This window comes from Schistocerca piceifrons, chromosome 2 (assembly GCF_021461385.2).
Source record: "Schistocerca piceifrons isolate TAMUIC-IGC-003096 chromosome 2, iqSchPice1.1, whole genome shotgun sequence".
NCBI classification, from domain to species: domain Eukaryota; kingdom Metazoa; phylum Arthropoda; class Insecta; order Orthoptera; family Acrididae; genus Schistocerca; species Schistocerca piceifrons.
This window is the reverse complement of record NC_060139.1, coordinates 305259557-305283054: the sequence shown is the minus strand read 5'-3', so window position 1 is coordinate 305283054 and position 23498 is coordinate 305259557. Positions and strand designations below refer to the sequence as shown.

The window sequence follows — 23498 nt, the reverse complement described above, 5'->3', positions numbered from 1 at the left end:
TCGCAGGTGTACTGGCCCGCTTAAACCTGCAGAAAATGTCTGGGACTATTCGGAATAGCATGTGAAAAACAGAAACTTATATCGCTGCAGTTTTTTTCCTTCTACGGGAGCTGATCATTAATGAATGGCTTCACCTGTAGTTGTCTTACATGAAGAAACTTGAAGACTTCTTTTCTCGCCGAACTGAGGCATATATCAAGGCTAGAGACCATTAGCATGACGTTTCTTGAGCCACATCCACCGCGGACGCGCCGCGCCGCACACACACACAAAGGCGCGGCGCAGAACGGAGCAGAGCAGCGAAGAAGTGCTCAGAATGCAAGTGTGCTTGTAGGCGCACAGCAGTGTTCGTACATTGGCGAGCGCACAAACGAAACAACGGAAGATGCATTCATTCTGTCGATGGCAAGATCATTAAGAGGGAGCGATGTTTAAGATTGGAAAAGGGTGTGGAAGAAATCATCCCGACGTTTTCTGGCTGGCGGCTTCCGTGGCCTGAAAGAGTGGTTCGGTGTGGGGCGGCGGAGGGGTGAAGTGGACTGCGGCAGTCGTCGTGGGGTTGTGGACCACTGCGGTTGCGGCGGGGACGGAGCCTCTCCGTCGTTTCTAGCTCCTCAGTTCACATAAAATGCAATAAATACACGTCGAACACAATAACATCCGATTTAGATACGTTGCAGAACATCACGACTGACTCACTGACTGATTCGCTTTATCATCTGAATTTTTTGCGGCGGTATGCCTGAATAGCTCAGTAATTTCTACCGGCGCGGCAGGGAACTGCCCGAATGAAATCTGACACCGGTTTCAAATCGGGAAATCCGGGCAGGCACACGTGTAAAGCATACAGTTCATGCGGAGAGGCTATGTTGGGGATTAATTTTATAGAACAAAATGTTATCCGTTATAATAATAATGTATGTACTGTGAAGGGGAAAAGTTGAAGTGACACTTTCATTGCTCTCCCCGAATAAGATTTGGTGATATTTTGCCGGATCTCTCTCACCTTTCTGAACTAACATAATTACTGTACGCCCCGTTGGTTGGTGGGGGCGGTGTGGATGCGGCTTTGAGCGTGACTTTGTCGAGTGTACTTGGTTGTCGGCCATGATGATAGTAAACGTCTACGTTCACGCGTCTGACAGAAAGGACTGAGTAAAAACTAAATGCCTGTTATCAACCGATCGTGCGTTGGCCAGTAAATCTGCACAAAAAGTGAGGTGATGCTAGTTGTGTCAATATGTTTTAGTTAAACGTAAGTTGTATATTCATAAATATCAAGCTTGCTTTAGTGAAGATGGTAAACAGCAGCTGTGTGTTGCCAGGTCAGAGATCTCGCGAGTGTCCCGGACGTCATACCTGCGCAACCTGGTTCTGGCCCTTGAGTTCCTGGTTGACCGCACGGCGCTCTTCACCACGCTGCTAGCCTACTGGCTGGCCGGCGGCGTGTCCACTGCTGCAGAGGTAAACAGCCATAGCTTGCCGCAGTGTCGCTGTCAGTTAACCATTAGTGTGGTTCATCAACATAACATCCTGTTTTCTTTACTGCAGGTGTTTGCGATGTCGCAGTTCTTCTACGGACTGAATCTGATTCTCGGAATAGTCGTCCCCATCGCGGTGAACTTTGTAGGAGAAACCCGGGTCTCTGTCAATAGAATACAGGTTAGTTCTAAATACTTACTTTCGACGTTTTTTTTTTTTTTTTTTTTTTTTGGGAGATAAGCATTTACGGGCGTTTGCTTCTCGTTTGAGAAAGTGGAACGGTCGTGGACACGTTTATTGAAATATTTGGCTTGTTAGTGAGTGAATTATGTTGAAGCCTTGATGTTTTTAGGTTGCGGACCGGGATGACGACTACACATCGAGCACCATATTTTGGCATACTGTCTGGTAGATTTCTTTAGTTACTCGGAACACTTGTTTTATGTGCACTCAGTCAGAAAGTTTGGTTGTAGATTACGTGGTGAGCACAGCAAAGGAAGATACGTTCGGTCTGTCCATGGCAAGATCATTAGAGAGGGAGCTCTCTTTAAGACTAGAAACGGGTGTGGAAGAAATCATCCCGACGTTTTCTTTAGCAACAAAGGAAAACCACGCAATGCCTAAATTTGATCGGCTGGACTGGGATTTGCACAAACGGAATCCTGAATATGAGTGCAGTGTCTTAATGTTGCGCCAGTTGCCTCAGTGGATCATATTGGGTCCTGCCTGGAACAGACCAAACGCCAGTACCGATAGAGGACAAAATAACAAATACCTTCAATTTTCACAGGTTTTCAAGGGAACAGTGTCAGTGAAACTATCATATTCTGTTACGGAAAACTTAAAATACCGATCCGCGCAATAAATTATGAATTCAGAGTTCAGGAGCAAACAGCAAATTGCACTTAAAACAACTCCAGGGTAAACACACCTGCAGATATAGACGCCAGAAAACATGCTCAAATAAAACAACGTAAGCATAGTAAAATCACCTTAAAGGCTTAAAACATTTCCAGGGCCCACGTTTGACAGCACAATTTCTCCAACTGGTAAATAAATGAACCAGGTTCAGACAGCAACAACCGTCACCGACCCCCAAGCGCCTGGGCTCCTCGGCTTGTCCACAACACGCCGCAAGAACTGCTGACGCTGGCCTGATCCACGACCACTTTGCGAGGCACTCGCTAAGCTCGTTCCGTCCTCACCTCTCTCCAGTGACCCTTTTTGTTCCCACCATAGCGCCACCTCGCACTCGAGTCGCAACCTACGATCAAAGATCAAAACAGTGGACAAGGGTCCATTCCCAGAGACGTCCTGTCATTCACTGATGTATTTTGTGCAAAACGGAATCGTAAAGATAGGAGGAAGACTTGTCAGCTAGTGACAGCTAGTAAACACCACACTACAAAGTTTTGCAGAGTTACAGCAGTTAAATAGTATTGTATTCTTGTGCTTTCTAAGTGGACGTCGTGCTCCGCCGGTTGAGGAAGAACGTAATTATTTCTGGTGTTTGTCTGTAACCAAAATCTCTGTGACGCAACCTTACAATTCATCCGACAGAAGTTGACAGTGCTTCGGAAGGTAACTTTTCACTACCGTTTTGCTTACTACTTCAGTTGATCTGCAGACCGGAAAGAGCTGACAGCGACAGAGTGCTATAGCAGTGTCTCCTTCTAATGAAGCTTTGGAATTTGGACGCCTGCAGTTAGCGACATCCGCTCACGCCCTTGCGAGTTATTTCTCCTGTGTACTGACTCCTTGAGCAGCCTACAAGCTATCGACCAGTGCTACCCTCGCTATCCTATAGTAGCATCCATTCAGGACTCCATCTATGCCCTGGAATGGTCCAGTTGTTCAGTGGTGTTTGTGTGGACCCCAGGACACGTCGGAATCCCAGATTACAAACTTGCCTACAGGCTACGCGGAAACCGCTTCTGGAGATGGGCATCTCCGAAACTGACATGCGTTCTGTCCTACGCCACAGAGTTTTTCGGGTTTGGGAGACGGAATGGCATAACAGTACGCACAACAAACTGCGTGTCATTAAGGAGACCACGTATGTGTGGAAGTCTTCCGTGCGGTCCTCTCACAGGGAATCAGTTGTCCTCTGCCGGCGTATGGCTAACGCATAGTTACCTCCTCCGTCGCGCGGACCCACCTCGGTGTCGCTGTGGCTTACAAATGACGGTCGTCCACCTCTTGCTGGAATACCCACTTTTAGCCGCTCTGCGGCGGACTTTTTACTTTCCCAGAACCCTACATTCGGTGTTGGGCGACCTCAACAGCAGCTTTACTTTTACGTTTTATTCGTGAGGGTGGGTTTTATCATTTGGTCTGAGTTTTGGCGCATGTCCTTTGTCCCTCTGAGTCCTCCACCCTAGTGCTTTCAGGGTGGAGGTTTTAATACGTTGCACAGTGGCTGGCCTTTCCTTTTAATTCTCATGGTCAGCCAGCCATGGTAATCTGCTCTCTTGTTTTGATCTCTTCTGCATGTTTCTTGCGTCTCTGTGTGGTTTTCTTGTCAGATTTAGCCCATTTTAGTGCTTGTTGCCCTTCTGTCATTCTTGTGGTTTTCTCCTTTCTTCCAGATGTGTTTTGTATCTCTCGATTATTTTACTCCCACCCTTGTGGAATTTTTTTCATCGGAACGAGGGACTGATGACCTAGCAGTTCGGTCCCCCCCCCCCTCCCCCCTCTTTTAAACAAAGCAACAACAGTGGGTGATCATACATCCACTTCCATAAATAAACGGCCATGTCATTGGAAGGTATGAACACACTTAAAGTAGTTTAACTACCGTAAACGGTTGTTCTCTCCAATCGTCCATCGGATTATTTAACTCGAATGTCTAAATTACTTCTCCAGTTAATTGCCTCCCGAAGAAAACACCATCCCCATTGTACTGACTAGGAAAGTACTGACAGCACTCACTCAATAGAAATACTGAAGTGGCAGAGTGTATTACGCGTTGTAGACCCAGAAGAGTCATCAGGCATGGCAAGAAATTGCTGGAAGCAACGCGCAAGCTGAAGCCAGACATTGTGAACTGTCTCAACTGACTTTTTACGTTTGACGTAGCTTGTACAACTTACGCGAGAGGTGATACCTTTCAAGTGAGCGAGATAAACCAGTGCCGTATTGAATTCGTCTACAATACTAACAACAGTCGTTGTGGTACAGTGACCAGTCCGTCGACCCTATTTCTGTTCAGGCGCTATTGAATGGCTGTAGGCTCTTGGACGTCAGGAACAGATTAATCTAAATCTCCACTCTCCAAACCCCAAGTAAAGCACATGGCAGAAGGTACGTCCCATTGTACGAGTTACTAGAATTTTTTCCTAGTTCCGTTCACGTATGGAGTGCGGGAAGACACAGTTCAAACGCCTCCGTGCGTGCTGTAATTAACCTAATACTGTCCTCACAATCCCCACGGGAGCGATGCATATGGAATTGTACCTCAGGCGAGCAAAACATAACTTTCAGCGAATCATTAGCGGGGAAACTTCATCAGTTCTCAGTAGCAGCACAGATAAGTATTTCTCAAGCGGAGCCTCTGGCATTTCAATGGATGTTATTGACGTAGACGAATGGGACACCACTTTATAATAATTATTCCCTGCGCGTTGATGATCAATGTCTTATTGTCTGTGCTGTGTAGAAAATTGCCCAAGGCTAAGGGTCCATCATCTGCTATTGCAGCAGCGTACCCTCAGTGTGTAGCTACTCCAGTCTATAATTGGTCCTTGGTAAAGCACTCCGGTTTCCAATGTTACGTTGCTGTTGTGCAGACGGCTCGGAACAGAGTTAGTGGCTGAAACTGATGATAGACCTTAAGTTCTGGGATAATTTCAGAACCGACATTTGACCTTACATTCCTGTGATAAACATTAGATTATTTCATCGAATATACTACCACAAACGTTTCTGTGTATGCTGCACAGGAGACTGTATAATACCGTGCCAAGTTTTACGTAGATCCATTGCTATCGTCTAACGATCATGAGGTTCAGGAGCGTGTCATATTAGAACGGAAGCTCCAGGAGGCGAATCAAAGTGCAGTTACCTGCTTCGTTGACGTCACTGCGTGAGAACTCATGCCATCTTAGAGACGATCAGTTGAAGAGTGAAGAGTGACACGATATGACTACAGCCGAAGCTGGTCGATAGTCCAGAGCAAGTACTTATATTACCAACTATGGTCACAGTATCTTCAACAGGAAGGGACGCAATTTATTAGAAATTCATGTCGACGAGGGTACTGACAAACATTCAACGCTAGCAATGCCTTGTCAGTCCCATGTTAAAATTGCACCAGGAAGTGCCCCCCCATACAGTCCGAAGAATATCGCAACTTGGGAGATCGTAATACCGTAATGGTTGACGCAGTAGGTTTTAAACGTCAATCACAATGGGATAGTCCAAACGTTCCGTAAACTGTCAAACTTGTGGATCGTGGACTTGGAATAAATGGTGGAGGAACTTAATGAACGTGTGCAGTTCCTGGAATTAAAGATTATTCTGAACGAATCACTTCTCCTGTTGCATACCAGCTTAAGTCTGGTGCCAGAGTTCAAATCTGAAACCGTGCTTGAAATTCTGCACCACACGCTGCAACACGTAAACTAAAAATAGCAAATGGGAACACACGGTACTTGTTTCTTAGCAGAGGTTTGAACCTCAAAAAGTTGGTGGCAAGATAATTCTCAGGTCGCTAGATACCTCCAGGTTCAAATTTATGACGTGTGAGCCAAATTGTGTTTACTAATTGAAAACTGTGTGTGTGTGTGTGTGTGTGTGTGTGTGTGTGTGTGTGTGTGTGTGTGTGTGTGTGTTACTAGCGTAGCACTCAAGTGACCATTACCTCTGTGTAACCCTCTGTAAGTTCACTTCCAGTGTAGTGAAGATATAGCATGTCATATTGCGCCATTCGACCACAACTACTATCTTCATCCAAACAAGAGTAGTTAATTCAGAGGCATACCAACTGCTTAAGGATTTTATTTACTTAGAAAATTTCAGAATTCGAAATGTCGGTGGTTTCGCCGTACTTTGTAAATTAACATTGTTCACTAATACAGCTAATTCACCACAGTCAGCGACGTAATATCAGTCGACTCCGTGTTATCTTTGTTTTCTTTCAATAAACAAAATCTCTTTCTTTCGAAAATATTTATTACAAAATATTTCAGTGCACTCAAGAGCCTTTGACGATAATATTTTTCTTTTTAATTAAATATTAATTCAACAGATTCTAACTAAATAACATCAGGACGAACTTAATACTAATTGAGTGTCTCAACTTCGTTCCTTTCGATTAACACTCGTTTCGCACTGCTTTCCGCAAACGTGACGTCATTTTCAAGTCGCGCAATACCGACGACCACATGATCGGCTATCGACTTTCGCTAGCGTTCGATACAGGCCTCTCGCAACACGCGGGCACTGGACATTTACGAAAACGACATTCTTGGAGTGACGTATTATAATCATTGCCGTAATAAAATGTGATATGATAATTTATTTACGGTTAATGCCTACGTATAAAACTGCTCCCTCAGGAGTGAGTTATCGTCAATAATTTACAATTTAAGCATGAAACACGCTTGTTTTATAATTTCCAGTATGCCATTTAAAGGAAACGGAGAATTGAAAAGTTATCACAAACGCGTTACCATTATCACTAAATTTAACAACGTATCAACGAAATTAGCCTTCAAGATAGAATATGATAACCAAGACAGGAAACAAACTATTACATGATTAAGTGCCAGCATAAGGGATAACGTCATGGTTACCGTGGTCAAAATTTGTGGGTTTGCATCCTGTCACATGAAAATACTTTATCTTAATGTTAGCCTTTTTGACATGTTCTGGGACATTTCACACTTCTACCTCTTTTTATTTTCGAAATTAAGTACTATATTTCTTGATGAATGTTCCCCGAAAATATCTTTCAAGGAATCTTAGAAGCACAGAACGGCGAAAGTTTTTCCCGTCTTTAGATGTGTCCCAAACAAATTATTTCTTTTTAACCATTGTTTCACTGCCACTCTTACAAGAAACGCTAGCTTAAAATTTGGAATATGGTAAATAGACACAAGACAAATAGAAATGAGTTCGCTCTAATTAGGATTGACGCCTTAGTATCTACTTATAAAAAAAAGTTAGCAGAAAATTCTATAACATGACACAAACCACAAATCTGTTTAAAACATCTGTATAAGCTTTTATAATGCGATATCGTAGTAAATGACTCAATGCAAATGTCATCAATCCGAAAGTTTGTTAGGGCACCACTGTGCTTCACTAGGCCGGTTCTATTGGAGGTGGTAATCTTACTTCTGTGCGGCGGTTGAACTGATTTCCTCAGCTAGTTGTATGACAACATCCCGTTCAATATGGAATGCGACTCTCAATGCAATTTGACATGTTTCACTTTCGTGGACATTGCTGGAAGTGAACGCAGTGGTGACAGATAAAAATCCTAGGATTGACCGAGGATCGATCCCTAGGTCTCTGGATCCTTAGTCTGACCCTTAATCGCCAAGCCACACCCTTAAACAATGAATAGTTAACTGTAATGGAGAAACGGGTAGACGCGGACCTCGAGGAAGAGCAGTTCGGATTCCATAAAAATGAACAAGCGAGGCAATACTGATCCTACGACTTCTCCTACAAGATAGGTTAAGTAAAGGCAAACCTACGTCTATAGCATTTGTAGACTTACAGAAAGCTGTTGACAATGTTGATTGGAATACTCTCTCTGAAATTCTAAGGGTAGCATGGGTAAAATACAAGGAGCGAGAGGCTATTTACAAATTGTACGACGGTCAGACGGCAGGTACAAGAGGCGTTGCGCATGAATGGGAAGTGTCGATGGAGAAGGGAGTGAGACAGAGCTGTAGCCTGTCCTCGATGTTATTCAATCTGTACTTCGAGCAAGCAATAAGGGAAACCAGAGAAAACCTTTGACAAGGAATTAAAATTAAGGGAGAAGAAATAAAACGTTGACAGAATTTCAGTGTCACTGGCACACCTGAGAGACAGGACTGGGAAGAGCAGTTGAACAGAATGGACAGTATCTTGAATGGAGGAAATAAGTTTAATATCAACAAAAGCAAAACGAGGATACTGGAACGTAGTCGAATTAAGTCGGTGATGCTGAGGAATTAGATTAGCAACTGAGACACTTAAAGTATATGAGTTTTGCTATTTCGGCAACAAAATAACAGATGACGGCCGAACAGAGACGATATAAATTGTATACTGGCAGTGGCAAGGAAAGCGTTTCTTAAGAAAAGAAATCTGTTCACATCGAATATTGATTTGAGTGCTACGAAGTCTTTTCTGTTAGTTTGTATGGAGTGTAGCCATGTATGAAAGTGAAACATGGACAATAAACAGTTTAGACAAGATGAGAATAGAAGTTTTTGAAATGTGTTGCTACAGAAGAATGCTGAAGATTAAGCGGGTAGATGATGTAACTAGTGAGGAGATACCGAATAGAATTAAGGAGAAAATAAATTTGTGGTGCAACATGACTAGAAAAGGAGATCAGTTGATAATATATACTCCAAAACATCAAGGGATAACCATTTAGTGTTGGAAGAAAGTTTGGAGTAAACATTATAGAGGGAGGGGGAGCTCAATGTAGTAATGAGATTAAGAAGTATGAAAGTTTCAGTAGTTATTCGAAGATAAAGACGCTTGCACGGGGTAGAGTAGCATGGAGAGCTGCATGTAATCAATTTTCGGACTGAAGACCATAACATAATCACTGAAGTAGAAACTGATGAGCGTGAGTCACTGACGATGGAATCTAAGAATTTGCCCATTCAAATGTAATCATAGAACATTTACAGATCGTAAGCCAGTCTTACTGCAGAATGATACTTACTGAATGCGTCAGTTTATCTTCTGTATATATTTATTTATGAAAACGCGGCAAGTGTTGCAGCGACCAGTGTAATAGTCGTGAGAATACATTTAGTATGAACCGAAAAATGCCTCTTTATTAGTAGTGCAGTAAGTAACTTCACACACGCAGATCGCCAAAGCAGATAGCGGCCATCGCTGTCAAAGAATGCCGCTCGGGTCGTGAACCTAATTAGCGGACTCGTTACGCGGAATTCTGACACACAGCCGTGCGCCATGGGAATGACTCCGTGAATTACTTCAGCGTCACCGAGGCGCTGCCACTAGCAAGTTAACGGAATGAAACTGGAAGTTTATGAATTTGGAAGAAAGAATATTGGCATTAGGAATTCAGGCGATGAAAGGTATGGAACATCAAAATGAATTCAAACTTTGTGAAGAATGTTCTGTCTACTCAGTTGAGTAACTTAAAATTCTCGTAAACCGAGACAGCTTTAATCTGCCATTCTCTCTTTTCTACTTTCTAAAACTTTTCACATGATCCCGTCTATACATTTCTGGATCGGCACTCCTGAGAGATGACATGACGAAAAAATGGCTCAGTACCTTCGAGATTACAGGTAAGTGACTGCTGTTGTGAAACTTCCCTATTTTATAAAGCCTTGGCCTGGATCGTTATGGGTTGGAGGCCCGGGCCGGCACACAGTTGAATCTCTTCGTAAGTTTCATTACAGTACTCATTCCACAACTTTTATGCGATTCATTCTGGAAATACAGTTATGAGAAGTAGCTGCAACTGTGCACAGGAACGCGCGTAAGTATTGGAAACTGAATACATTTTATTCTTTTACAGTATTTGAGAAAAGTTGACGATCGAAGTATGAAAAATACGATAGTAAAGAGTTAAGTGACATTTGTGTTGTGATTAGTTCTGACGCCAAAGTCTCCAGAAACAATGCTTTTCCTTGTTCCACTTTTCAGTGATTATCAGAAAGCATTAAATATTTCATAACGGAGAAGTTTTTCACAAGGGTGGTGATAGGGCCTATCAGTTCTGTGCATTGGCATGCAGCTAGATGCACAATCTCCAAAAACTAGTAATCAGGGGAAAGGAAAACATGGCGGGAGACAGCAAGGATTCGTCGTAAAAGATTTCCTCAAAAACCGCATCGAATTATTAATAAAGGCAAGCAAGTCCGAAATGGCGAAAAGATGATCCTTAGCGTGTTAATCAAATTGCGCTTTTGGTATGGTCTGAGAAGTTACACGTTGAGGAATTTTACACAGTGCCACAAAGACACTTGAATGTCGTTTACATCGGAAAGTTTGAAGCAGATCGGTTTAAGACTACAGCGTCTTCAGTGTAAAATGTCACAGGGTCTCAGGGCTTGGATGACCTTTCAGATATGTAGAAAAAATCTTTCTACTGCATCATTTTTAAACACAATTGTACTTTTTTGTATTGACTATATTGTATGTATTCAACTGTGCGTTATAGATGCATTCAGATGTGCATTCCAGACCTACAATAACAAATCAATCTTGAAATGTTGCCAGCCGATGTGGCCGAGCGGTTCTAGGCGCTTCAATCTGGCACCGCGCGACCGCTACGGTCGCAGGTTCCAATCCGGCCTCGGGCATGGATGTGTGTGATGTCATTAGTTTAGTTAGGTTTAAGTAGTTCTAAGTTCCGTGGGACTGATGACCTCAGATGTTACGTCCCATAGTGCTCAGAGCCATTTGAACCATTTTTTTAAATGTTCTATTTAGGTATAACATGTGTTGCAACAAGCACGTACCGCGTCTTGCAATGTAAACATTAACATGCATAACTGTACAAAGACAAGTGTTACACCCAAACAGCACATTTCAAGAATGATTAGTTATTAAAGTTCTGGAATGCGCAATAAAATGCACCTTTTATGACCGGAAGATAGTCTCAATTTGGGCGAAACGAGAAGTCTAAATAAAAAATTCAGCTTTTGATGCAGTTGCGAACATTCATGAAAGTAGTATATGAAGGTAGTATCTGTTACCGAAAGAACAGATACCATTGATGACCGTGCAGCTTCTCCAGAATGAAATAACTGAATTGACACCCTAGCAGCAAACAGGCGTTGATATGTCGTTGGGGCATGTCGAAAATGTGTGCCCCGACCGGGACTCGAACCCGGGATCTCCTGCTTACATGGCAGACGCTCTATCCATCCGAGCCACCGAGGGCACAAAGGATAGTGCTCCTGCAGGGGCTTACCCCTTGCACGCTCCCCATCTATTAGGCGCACTACGGTACGTAGTAGTGTGGACACTTTGGGAATGTGGGTCTCAGGTGGAGCGTGCAAGGGATAAGTTCCTGCAGGGGCATTATTCTTTGTGCCCTTGGTGGCTCAGATGGATAGAGCGTCTGCCATGTTAGCAGGAGATCCCTGGTTCGAGTCCTGGTCGGGGCACACACACTCAACATGTCCTCAATGACGTATATCAACGCCTGTTTGCAGCTAGGGTGTCGATTTATCGTTCATGAAAGTTGTCAAACACCATCCATAGCAAAAAGATATGTGGCCTTAGCTACATTTCGTTTCTTTCGAATAAGTAAACAAAAAGACTTCCACCCAGAGGCTAAAAAAGCCACACTACTTAAACAGTAGCTAATGGGATTCAAGTCAAAGTGAGACAGATGGAATAAGGTAAATAAGCTCTTTATTAATTCAAAAGTAATGGTCTTAACTATTAATACATCTGTCCCACTGTGAGACAAGATGGTCAATGGCTTCGTGGAATAATGTTCACACTTCCCTGCAGAATCATGATTTTACCCAGGTGTGCGCCTCTTCGTCCGAAGCAAATCGATGGCCACGAATGTCTTTCTTCAGGGCTCCAAAAATATGAAAATCGCGCAGGAAGAGAGATCGAGAATACATGGGGGATGTGTGAGGGCTTCCCAGCGAAAGTTCTGCAGCATATTCGAAACGACTTTGGCCACATACGGGGTAATCCACATGTTGTTTGGACTACGCTGCAGAAGTTACACGGAGCTTACAGTTTACCGTGGACATCAAATCGGAGTGGGTTTTTCCCATTAACAAACTTAGCCAGAGGTCAATGAAAGGGTAGGTATCAGACAAAAATTTTACATCAGCTAAGAAGTTATTTCTCTAATGTCGTAGAAGAGAAAACTTTGTGTCCATGAAATATTCGAATCTATTTTTCTTGAACCAGCAAACAGCAGCTCTTTGGCTCATTAACAGGTCGAATGATCATATCCCCAAAGTAACAAATAGACAATAGTAGGTGTTACAGCGAAGGCACCTATACAGACGAATATTAAGCTGCACATGTCTTCCAAAAACAAGTAGTTGGCTTTTTTTGGTGCTAGTTTCAATTACGTTCTTTCGCGCCAGAGTTAGGACTGTATCACCGTTGTGGCCACCTACGTAATTTGTGTTCTTGAGTTGGTGTATACTAATATGTACTCCTTGTAAGCAACTGCCTCAGGGAAACGCCGCTTTTTTGAGCAAGTCGATCAGCAATGGATCCTTGCTGATGTCCAGCTGGTTCACAAACGGAACTTTTTGGACAACATCTGGTTATAAACTTAATGCCACCTCCCTAGTGATGATATTCTGACTACGAACCCAACGAAAATCCGTCAGAGACCTGTATAGTGATGCTGGACACGCCATTTCCCATAATGAAGAGAAGAACAGAACGGTCAGTCCCAAGACAAAGACCAGCGACATCTACAGAATAATTGGCTACAGAGCCTACTGCTACTACTACAGCAGTCACTGAGAAGTTGGTTCGTATCGTAAATTTGTTAGTGTCACTGTCACGTCAGTTCATAGATGGGCCTGTGCACTGTGCAGTCAACAAGGGTGAAGAATCATGAATAAACTGAAATGCTCTCAACAGAATACTGGTACTTGAGTTCGCCGACTGCTCTTTGTGCAGTCGCTTGGAGAGATACTTACTGGTCTCATCACAGAGAAGTCATGGGAAGAGATGAGTTGGGTGAATGAAGGGTCTAGATGCGGCGAGGCACCATTTTGGATCGAGGTACTACGCTTCAAATTTTCTTTGTGGCAGAGGGATGCGTTTAACGCCCAGAAATGCTGATATATAACATTTCAGAGGTGATGTTGGATATACTTAATCTTTGTGAACAATAATGCAAGTCATCGATCTACACGCAGGTGACACTGTTCACAGCATGATCTAGCCAGTAAAGCGTCCAGGATTATGTTCCAAATGGCTCTGAGCACTATGGGACTCAACATCTGTCATCAGTCTCCTAGAACTTAGAAATACGTAAGCCTAACTAACCTAAGGACATCACACACATCCATGCTCGAGGCAGGATTCGAACCTGCGACCGTAGCGGTCGCGCGGTTCCAAACTGAAGCGCCTAGAACCGCTCGGCCACATCGGCCGACCAGGATTATGTCTGCAATGCATGGAGTTCATGAATATTGGGTACTTAACTGTAATTCTCACTGTTCGTTGGATATAAAGCACGTTTATTTTAATGTAGTGGTAAGTGTTATAATATTTACTGAGCACATTGTTCTTAGACGTCTACAACCTTCTCCCACTTTACAGATAAGATTTTGTGATGAAAAAAATATTTTTTAGGTCATAATCTCATGCAGCCGGTTTACGAGAACGTTGTGTGTTGTTCAGAATGGCCATGGTGCATAGACAGAAACAAATTGTAATCAGGAGGGGGCGATATCTATCAACTTGGTGGGTGGTGTGGGCCATCTCATCGGAGTCCCTTCAAGGTTTCCTTCACTCGGTTTGCAACATGTGGCTTGTAAACGTCATGAAGCAGAATGACTGTCATGGCTGAGCGTATTGCAGCCATTTGTCTTTCAGTACGCAGTTCAAATTAAGTAACTGTGCTACGTAGCGTTCAGCGTTCACCGTTTGGGTCGGCACATCACACTGACCAGGACGCATTTTGCCACCAACCTCAAAATTGTCACTGAATCGTCGAAACCAATCTCTGTACGTTATGTCCGACAGATGTGTTTCACACGCTCGCACTAGCGAACGACGACTTTCTGCAACAGGTTTCTTAAGATGGAAGCAGGAGAGTAACGCACCCCGCAAGTACTGCTCTGTAGGTACAAAGTACTCCACTCGAAAGTCACTAATGTGAAAGTACGTCTGTACCGTTCATTAGGTATCGTGTCGCTATCAACCGTGTTGCACTAGTGAAAATACTGTCCTCCGTTCAAGAGCGAGAATTAATTCGAACTGTCAGGAGCATCAACTCCGCCAACACATTGGTCTCTACAAACTTCAACAAAAACCTTTTTCATGAATTGAATAGACTATAATGTTCTTAAATACGGAGAACCGTCTCATAGAAAGCACCTGTTGTAGCTACAAAACTTTCGTGAGCGCTAGTAGCTTCTGCATGGCCAATAAAATTACAACACTAGGAAGAACAGTACTACCAGCATTAAATAAAATGTTCATGTATACTGCAGTGGGAAGAACAAATGACTGAATTTGGAGGTGTACAATCTGCAAAGATCAATACCCAGATACCACATGGAAGCAGTAATGGCTCTACCCTAACTCGACATCAAATCCAATTGAAACTGGAGAACAAATACGGGTACGTTGTTCCATGCCGGTTAAAGTCTATGCTGGAGTTCATCACTGGTAGTGGCTGACAGGTGGCAGCTTGCCAGTGTGTCGACAACACATGACCAGACGTTTTCAATGTGTGAGAATCCGGAGAACGTGTAGGCCAGGCCAACAAACTACACCATCTGCATCGAGGTAGGTCAGGGGAAGACAGAAAATGTACCGTCTTGCCTTATCTTTTCGAGAGACCTCAAAATTTTGCACAGATACTGGCATTGACATGTCAGAAATGTGCCTGATGGCCACCCATACCATAAAATGCTGGGCCCTTCGACAATGAGGATTGTAACATTATTTCTCCTCTGAACCTCCACACAGGTGTACACAGAATCGGGACTTGGCTGAAAAGATTACGCAGTGCCAATCAAGTGTTCATTGTTACCACTGGATGCACCACTGTCGAGATATATCTCTGCTGACACATCGACCGAACTAATAGTCATCTTGCTTAACAGACTGCAGTGCTCCGTACTTCTTCGCTCTGTTTGTGTTTACAGTTGCCTTGCTGCAAAGAACCCAGTTCCTTGACCCCAGGCACGTGACGAGGCCGTATGGTCCAGCGCTACCTAGCAAGATGTCTGTCCTCTCGGGCGCTAGTTGCTTGGGATCGCTATATTCTTGCTTGCTGTGGAGTATGACCATCGTGAAACCTCCGACTATGCAGTTGGGGGGGGGGGGGGGGGGTTCTCGTAAGTACGATCCAGACAAATGCGGGCACAAAGTTTCACATAATAAAATATAGTGTCCGCAGGCCACGATCCTACTGATACCGAGTTCCAACATGGGCTGATGGACGTTTCTCCTTAAATGCAGAACGTTGGTGGTGTTACACATATCTATTCTAAGCAGCTGTGCTAAGTGCTAATACCTTGGGTTTTAGAACTATAATTATATCTTCTTGAAGACTTTTTTTGCGAAACACCTTTTGAATGAAGTTAACATTGCAATCGTTGCTGTTGTTTCATGAATATCCTCTACTGGTATATACCAAAGTAAAACAGCTACATAGTTCGTGTGTTGTTTTACGGCAGATGTGTGTTTTGTGTTGGGTAGGAGTTCCTGCTGAAGCCGGAGGTGTGCGACGTGGTGCAAGACGACGGCCTGCAGCGTGGCGAGGTTTCTCTGTCGCGTGCGACCGCCTCCTGGGACGGCAGCCATAGCTCGCTGTCCGCCGTGTCGCTGCGCATCCTGCCGGGACAGCTGTGCGCTCTGGTCGGTGCCGTCGGCTCTGGCAAGGTGGGTCAAATGAGCACGGAATACTCGCTGTTCCATCCAGCATAACGATGAAGCACGTGTCCGCATGCACTCCTTTGTAGGAGTCAAGTATAAAACTGGTCAGTGGGTTATGTATTTCTAAGTCCACCACGAGTAGTCGTCGTCGTCGTCGTCGTCGTCGTCGTCTTCTTCAGTCTAAAGATTGCTCTGATACAGCTCTCCGTGTTACTCTACCCTATGAAAGTTTCTTCATTACCGAATAACTACTACAACCTACATTATTTTGAATCTGCTTACTGTATTCATCTCCTGGTCTTCATCTAAGATATCCCCCTCCCCCACACTTCCCTCCAATACTAAATCTGCGATCCCTTGATGTCTCAGAATATCCTTCCTTTTTTTTTTTTAGTCAGGTAACACCACAAACGTCTTTCTTCACCATTTCTATTTAGTGCCTCCTCACTGGTTACGTTATTTACCCATCTAATCTTCAGCATTCTTCTGTAGCACCACTTTTCAAAAGCTTCTATTCTAGTCTAAACTGTTTAATCTGTTTCATTTCCATACATAGCTGCACTTCGTACAAATAGTTTCAAAAAGGACTTCTTAATAACTGACTCAATATTAGATGTTAACAAATTTTTCATCTTCAGGCAAGCTTTCCTTAACATTGCTAGTCTACATTTTATATCCTCACTACTTCGACCATAATTTATTTTACTGCCCCCATTGCAGAACTCATCTCATTTTAGTGTCTCGCTTCCTAATATTTCCCAAGCATCACCTGCTTTTGACTACATCCCAACATCTGTTTTGCTTTTGTTGATGTTCATCTCATATTCTCCTTTGATGACATTGTTCATTCTGTTAAATTACTCTTCAAAGTCCTTTGCTGTATGACAGAATTAAAACGTCATTGGAAAACCTCAAAGCTTTTGTTACTTCTCCTTAACATTAAGTCCTCCAATTTTTACTTTGATTTTCTTTACTGCCTGCTCACTGCAGAGACTGAATAATATCGGGGGTAGGCTACATCCCTGCCTCACTAGATTCGTAACCACTGCTTCCCTTTCATACCCTTCAACTCTTACAACTGTCGTCTGGTTTCTGTACTGCTTTTAGCTCCCTGTATTTCACCCCTGCTACTTTCAAAATTTCAGAGACAGTATTCCAATCAAAGTTGTTAAAAGCTTTCTCTAAATCTACAAATGCTGTAAACAAAAGTTTGTGTTCTCTTAATTTATTTTGGAAAATATGTCGCAGGGTCAGTATTGCTTCGCGTGTTGCTACATTTCTCTGAAATCGAAACTGATCTTCCTCGAGGTCGGTTTCTATGAGTTTCTTCATTCTTCTGTAATAATTCATGTTAGTATTTTGCAACCATGACTTACGAAATTGATAGTTCGGTAATACACCTGTCACTATTCGCTTTCTTTGGTACTGGATTTATTACATTACTCTTGAAGTCTGAGGTAATTTCCCCGTCTCATACATCTTGTACACCAGAGGGGTGACTTTTGTCATGACTGGCTCTCTCAAGGCTATCACCAGCTCTGACAGAATGTTGTCTGTCCTTAGTACCTTGTTTCGACTTAGCTGTTTTAGTTCTGTCACTCTTCACGCAGTATGTATCTCCCGTCTCATTTTCATCTAAGTTCTCTTCATCTAAGTTCGTCTCTCTTGTATAGATCCTCTATATACTTGCACCTTGCAGATTTATCTTTTTTGCTTAAGACTGGTTTTCCATCTGAGCTCTTGATGTTAATACAGATGCTTCTGTTTCTCCAAAGCCCTCTTTAATTTTCCCGTAGGCGGTATTTGTCTCTCTAGCGATACATGCCTTTGCATCCTTACATTTGTTCTCTAACCATTCCTTCTCGGCCGTTTTGCACTTCCCATACATCTCATTCTTTAGACGTTTGTATTCGCTTTCACCTGCCTCATTTCCTTCATTTTTATATTTTGTCATTTCATCAGTTAAATTCAATATCTACTATGATATTAAAGCATTTTTACTAGGCCTTGTCTTTGTACCTATTTCATCCTCTGCAGCCTTCACTATAACTTGAATTATACACGCCTCTTCTACTGTATTACTTTCCCCTGTTCCAGTCAGTTGTCCCCTAATGCTCTCTGATACTGTCAACAACCACTGGTTCTTATAAGCTACCCATGTTCCATCTCCTTAATTTCATACCTTTCTCTGATTTCTTCAGTTTTAATGTACAGTTCATAGCCAGTAAATTGTGGTCAGTCCAAAGCTGCCCCTGTAAATGTCTTAAATTTTAAAATCTGGTTCCAAAATCTCTCTAGCCATGATATAACGAATCAGAAAACTTCTGATGTCTGCAGGTCTCTCATTGGTATACAACTTTCCTTTATGATACTTAAACCAAGTGCCAAATTTTAGCAGGCGGCTTCCTCTTACATTCCTCACTCCATATTCATCTACTACATTTCTTCTTTTCCTTTTCCAACTATCGAATTACAGTCCTGCATATCAATTAAATTTTCTCCATTAACTATCTGAATAACTTCTTTTATATCTCATTACACATATCTCCAATATCTTCATTATCTGCAGAGCTACTTGGCATATAAACTCACACTGCTGTGGTGGGTGTAGACTTCGTGTCTATCTTGGTCATGGTAATGCGTTGATCATACTGTTCATAGTAGCTTACCTACATTCCATTTCCTTATTCATTTCTAAATCCACTCCTGCATTTGATATTATAACACTGTATTCAACTGGCCGGAAGTCTTGTTCCTCCTGCCAACGAAATTCCCTAATTCCCACTATATCTAGCCTCAACCCATCGATTTCCTTTTGTAAATTTTCTAACCTATCTGCCCGATCAAGGGATCTAGCATTCCACGCTCCATTTCATAGAACGTCCGTTTTATTTCTCCTGATGACGACAGCATCCTGAGTAGTCCCCACCCGGAGATCCGAACTGTAGGTTATTTTACCTCCGGAATTTAGTCTATATGGCCCACGAGAATGCCATCATTTAACCATATAGGAGAGCTGCAGCATCCTAGAAAAAATCGACGGCTGTAGTTTCCCCTTGCTTCCAGCCGTTCGCAGTATCAGCATAGATAGGCGATGTTGGCTTATTTTACAAATAATGCCAGTTGTCCAGAATTTTGGCCATGCAACTCCTGCTGCCCCCTCTCCAGGAACCACACGTTTGTCTCGCCCCTCCACGGCTACCCCTCCGTTGTGGTTGCACCCACGTTACGGCTATGTGTATCCTTGAAGCACGCAATCTACCAGAACAATGGGAAGGGCCATCATTCATGTGGGGAGGAGTCTTTGGGAATAGTAAAAAAAGAGGAAAATATTTTATACTGAAGTCAGTACTAATCGTAACCACTTATTCGCAGTTATTTCGCAAACGGCTCGCGGGCTAAACCATGTTCACCGGAATGCAACTGAGTACCATTCTGACAAGCAATATAGAAAAGTTTTACACGGTATCCCTCAACTGGGCACCCGAGCGGCCGCTTGCATCATTTGGACCTTAACAGGCCCTGAATGTAATAGAAATTGTATACATTTGTGAAGTGTATTGAATCGATCGCCATTTGATACCATTAGTCTGTACATAAATTACACTCAAGCTTTATTGTGAAACTGTCGTACTCGTTTAGAATTACATAATATCACGCACATTAGGATATTTGAGTCAAGATGTGCTGTTCAATGCACCCGTGGTACAAATGTTAAATAATTCTGAACAATGTTTTAAGATAAGAAATCAATGGTCGGAGATGAGTATCAGAGGCCATGAATGAGCAAAAATGAAGAAGGTGAGCGTCTACTGGATTCTTTAATTTTTATCCAGTTTTTATTAATTTAGTGAAATGTTGGTCGAACATGTACAAAAAGTGAATTATTTCCGCCATAGTACCGTCATCGCTGGATTACAGTACATGGAACTTCAGACAAGCAAGTAAAACCACCGCTGCACCAATTGACTGCTACATTGTGTGTACAGTCGGCTGAGAAGTGTGTCGTGCGTGCTTTACGAACAGCCGCAATTTAGCCATGCAGTCAGTTAGTGTACTCACGCAAAGTGTAAATAGCAAATTGGAAATACGCCACCAAAACTCTTGAACCGCGCAGGTGCTATTTAGTTCCAGTACAGTATGTAGCACGTTGTTACTAAAGTAACTGGTGACAATGCTTTCTAATTAGACAGTAAACTGGAGGTCATATCTCCACATTTCTCACCATTTGTTGTTCGGTCGCTAGGTAAGCAACTGTGACAACGACGGTAATGCAACTGTGACAGAGCTTCATCAGTTCGCGTTTGGCACACACATGTTGACGTGGGATCGACCAGATGGCGAATGTTGCATTGAATCAATGAACATAAAAATTTGTTGGACATAAGAATTTGGTGGACATAAGAAAGAGCTACAAATTACAGGACATAGTGCAGTCGCAGCCTTCAAAACGCAGCCCATACAATTTTTTTACATAAAAAGATAAAGGGACGATCAAAACGTTTTCGCCTGAGGGCGTTGCTGCAGCGTATATGCAACGTAGCTCAACTCCGATGCCGGTATGTAAGCACCGACATGAACAAGGGATTAGTGTGGCATTCGTGTCTTTCGAAGGATGTGTATGGGGCAGCATGCCCCTATCGGAAACCGCCGTTACGGGATGGTGCTCCAAGTTCCGTGCTAGTCGTGGTTCGTCAAACGACGGCGGTCGATCTGCGAGATCAGCCTCATCCGTTACTGACAGATGGGAGACCCCCACGCGATTATAACGCCTGTGATCCATTAAAAAACGGCCCTAAAGGGTCCAAGTTTCTTGCCGAATGACGATATGCAGCAGGCAGTTAAGTACTTTTTCACGCAGCAGGACTCGGCCTTTTACCAAATGCGTACCTTCAACCTAGTGCGTCGATGGTGCGATTGCCTCAATGCTCACGGTGAGTTTATCTGATTGGCCTACCGACTCAGGACTGTACGGCGTCGAAAGGAAACAATTTGATCGACCTTATCAATGTATAATTGCAACTTAAGATGAACGAAAGCCTGAAACCTGCCATGTCATAAATAGACCTGTACAAAACGTGCTGGTTGCTATAAATGTGCAGGTAATAGCGATAAGCATCAGTGCACACAATTACAGACCAGAGGGTTTTGGAAAATAAGTAATTTGTTTCACCACAATGCTACGTTTCAGCCACTAATGTGCTGGTATTTACTTTCCGGCTCGCAACTTCATATTGTTCAGTTAGGCCGTAGGACAGATACCACTTCGAAACAGTCCTTTTGTCCGTGCCTCGGAGCGTATGTAGCGGCATGAATCCACGCACGAGACAAACAGGCGGCGTACTGCTACGTGGATATAATTGGAATCGTTTGAAGGACCATGTACCAATTCTCCGGACACTGCACTTGTAAAACCATTTCACATGAAGACCGCTAATAATTAACGCTCTGCCGGCCGGTGTGGCCGTGCGGTTCTAGGCGCTTCAGTCTGGAACCGCGTGACCGCTGCGGTCGCAGGTTCGAATCCTGCCTCGGGCATGGATGTGTGTGATGTCCTTAGGCTAGTTAGGTTTAAGTAGTTCTAAGTTCTAGGGGACTGATGACAGACGTTAAGTCCCATAGTGCTCAGAGCCAATTAACGCTCTGTAGGAAGCCAACAGCTATTGCGAGATACGACCACTAGACTAGTATACGTACGCTGCCAACAATTTGTACACCGCCTCCATCGTCTAATAATTCTCGTCGTTAATCTGCATAACAAAAATAATAAATTTCAAAGTCAATAGGAAAAGAGTGACGCAAAACGCGACTCGTCTTAGCTTCAACAAAAACTGCATCAAGCCGGCCTCGTTAATTAAAATACTAACCGTCCACAAGCATAGCACCTCCGGCCATCCACATCTTCGCACGATAAATGTTCTTGCCAGTTCTCTCAACTTTCCGTACTGCTCGAAATACTTGGAACAGTAAGTCTCCGAACACAGAAATCTAATAATATCTGTCAGTACCTCCACTGCAAAGTTCCCATAACTCTGATGCTCAAGAGGGCTACTGATAGACTGCCCTCGATTTCACGAGATCCGGAAGAGCTCCACGAAGTTATTTAACATATAGGCCTTTCAGCCAACAAGAGTAACCGCATGCAGGCAATTTTATTGGCCCTTACCCACTCGAGCTAATCACTCCACAGCAAAATACTGCCTGCAGCTACTGGTTTGTAGCGTTTGTTTTCCATCAGGTACTTCGAAAAGACTATCATCCTGGAAAAATAATAGCAGCCTCTTAGGTCTCCCCTGCAACCCATTTAGGATGAATAGGGAAACACTGGCCCACCACAACTAGACTGTAGGAACTACCCCCTGTCCCCACCAACCGTACCGCGACTCCGGCGCATCTATCACAGACGACGCCTGTAAATACGCTAGCTGATCAAACTATCCATATATAACGTGGAACTGATCACTAGATGTCACGAGAGGCGGACTTGCCATTTAAAATGGCGAGAGAATTGTGTTGAAACTCGAGAAACCGTAACAGAGTGGGTCGCCCAGGCGGGCTCACTGACCTCTATCGTCGACCAGACGTTCGATATCACCTGAGTAACAAATCCATCAGGACACATTAACCCTTCTAAAGCTGCTCAGTTCGATTAATGGTGATGTGACTGAACGACAACGCGAAAGCACAACCACAGCTAAACCAAAACCAGGCAGACGTGTCTTAACGAACACGGGCAGTTGAGCATTGAAGATGGTGGTTGTAGAAAATTGCATCAAATCAGCAGAAGAAATGACTCGTGAAATCCAAAGTAGTACCAGCAATTCAGCTAGCACAAAGTCTGTACCCAGTGAGTTGAAAATAATGAGGTACAATCGTTGAGGAGCTCCTCATAAGACACACATTTCTGTAGTCACTGCTAAACGACGCTTGAGGACATATAAAGAATGGTTAAATCAGTGTAACATCATGCCCTAGTGATTCCATTGCTGGATATAACTGTAGTTAGAAAAACTGACGGAGCCGGCCGAAGTGGCCGTGCGGTTAAAGGCGCCGCAGTCTGGAACCGCAAGACCGCTACGGTCGCAGGTTCGAATCCTGCCTCGGGCATGGATGTTTGTGATGTCCTTAGGTTAGTTAGGTTTAACTAGTTCTAAGTTCTAGGGGACTAATGACCTCAGCAGTTGAGTCCCATAGTGCTCAGAGCCATTTGAACCAAAACTGACGGAACTTCAGGGCGCAAAGTCAAGAGGAAG

The 23498-nt window shown here is 43.4% G+C and overlaps 1 protein-coding gene and 1 non-coding gene across 5 annotated transcripts in view; one reads left to right on the top strand and one right to left on the bottom strand.

The window, feature by feature from the left end:
- LOC124775109 (ATP-binding cassette sub-family C member 4-like) overlaps positions 1-23498 on the top strand; it is a 203973-nt gene that overhangs the window by 94659 nt on the left and 85816 nt on the right. For all 4 annotated transcript variants that reach the window (XM_047249940.1, XM_047249938.1, XM_047249939.1 and 1 more), the window contains exons 7-9: positions 1326-1464; positions 1552-1662; positions 16069-16251. In XM_047249940.1, the coding sequence (XP_047105896.1) occupies positions 1326-1464; positions 1552-1662; positions 16069-16251 (433 nt within the window). The remainder of the gene's footprint in view (positions 1-1325; positions 1465-1551; positions 1663-16068; positions 16252-23498) is intronic.
- On the bottom strand, positions 11507-11581 carry Trnat-ugu. The gene has a single exon. It is a non-coding gene; the product is annotated as a tRNA-Thr (tRNA).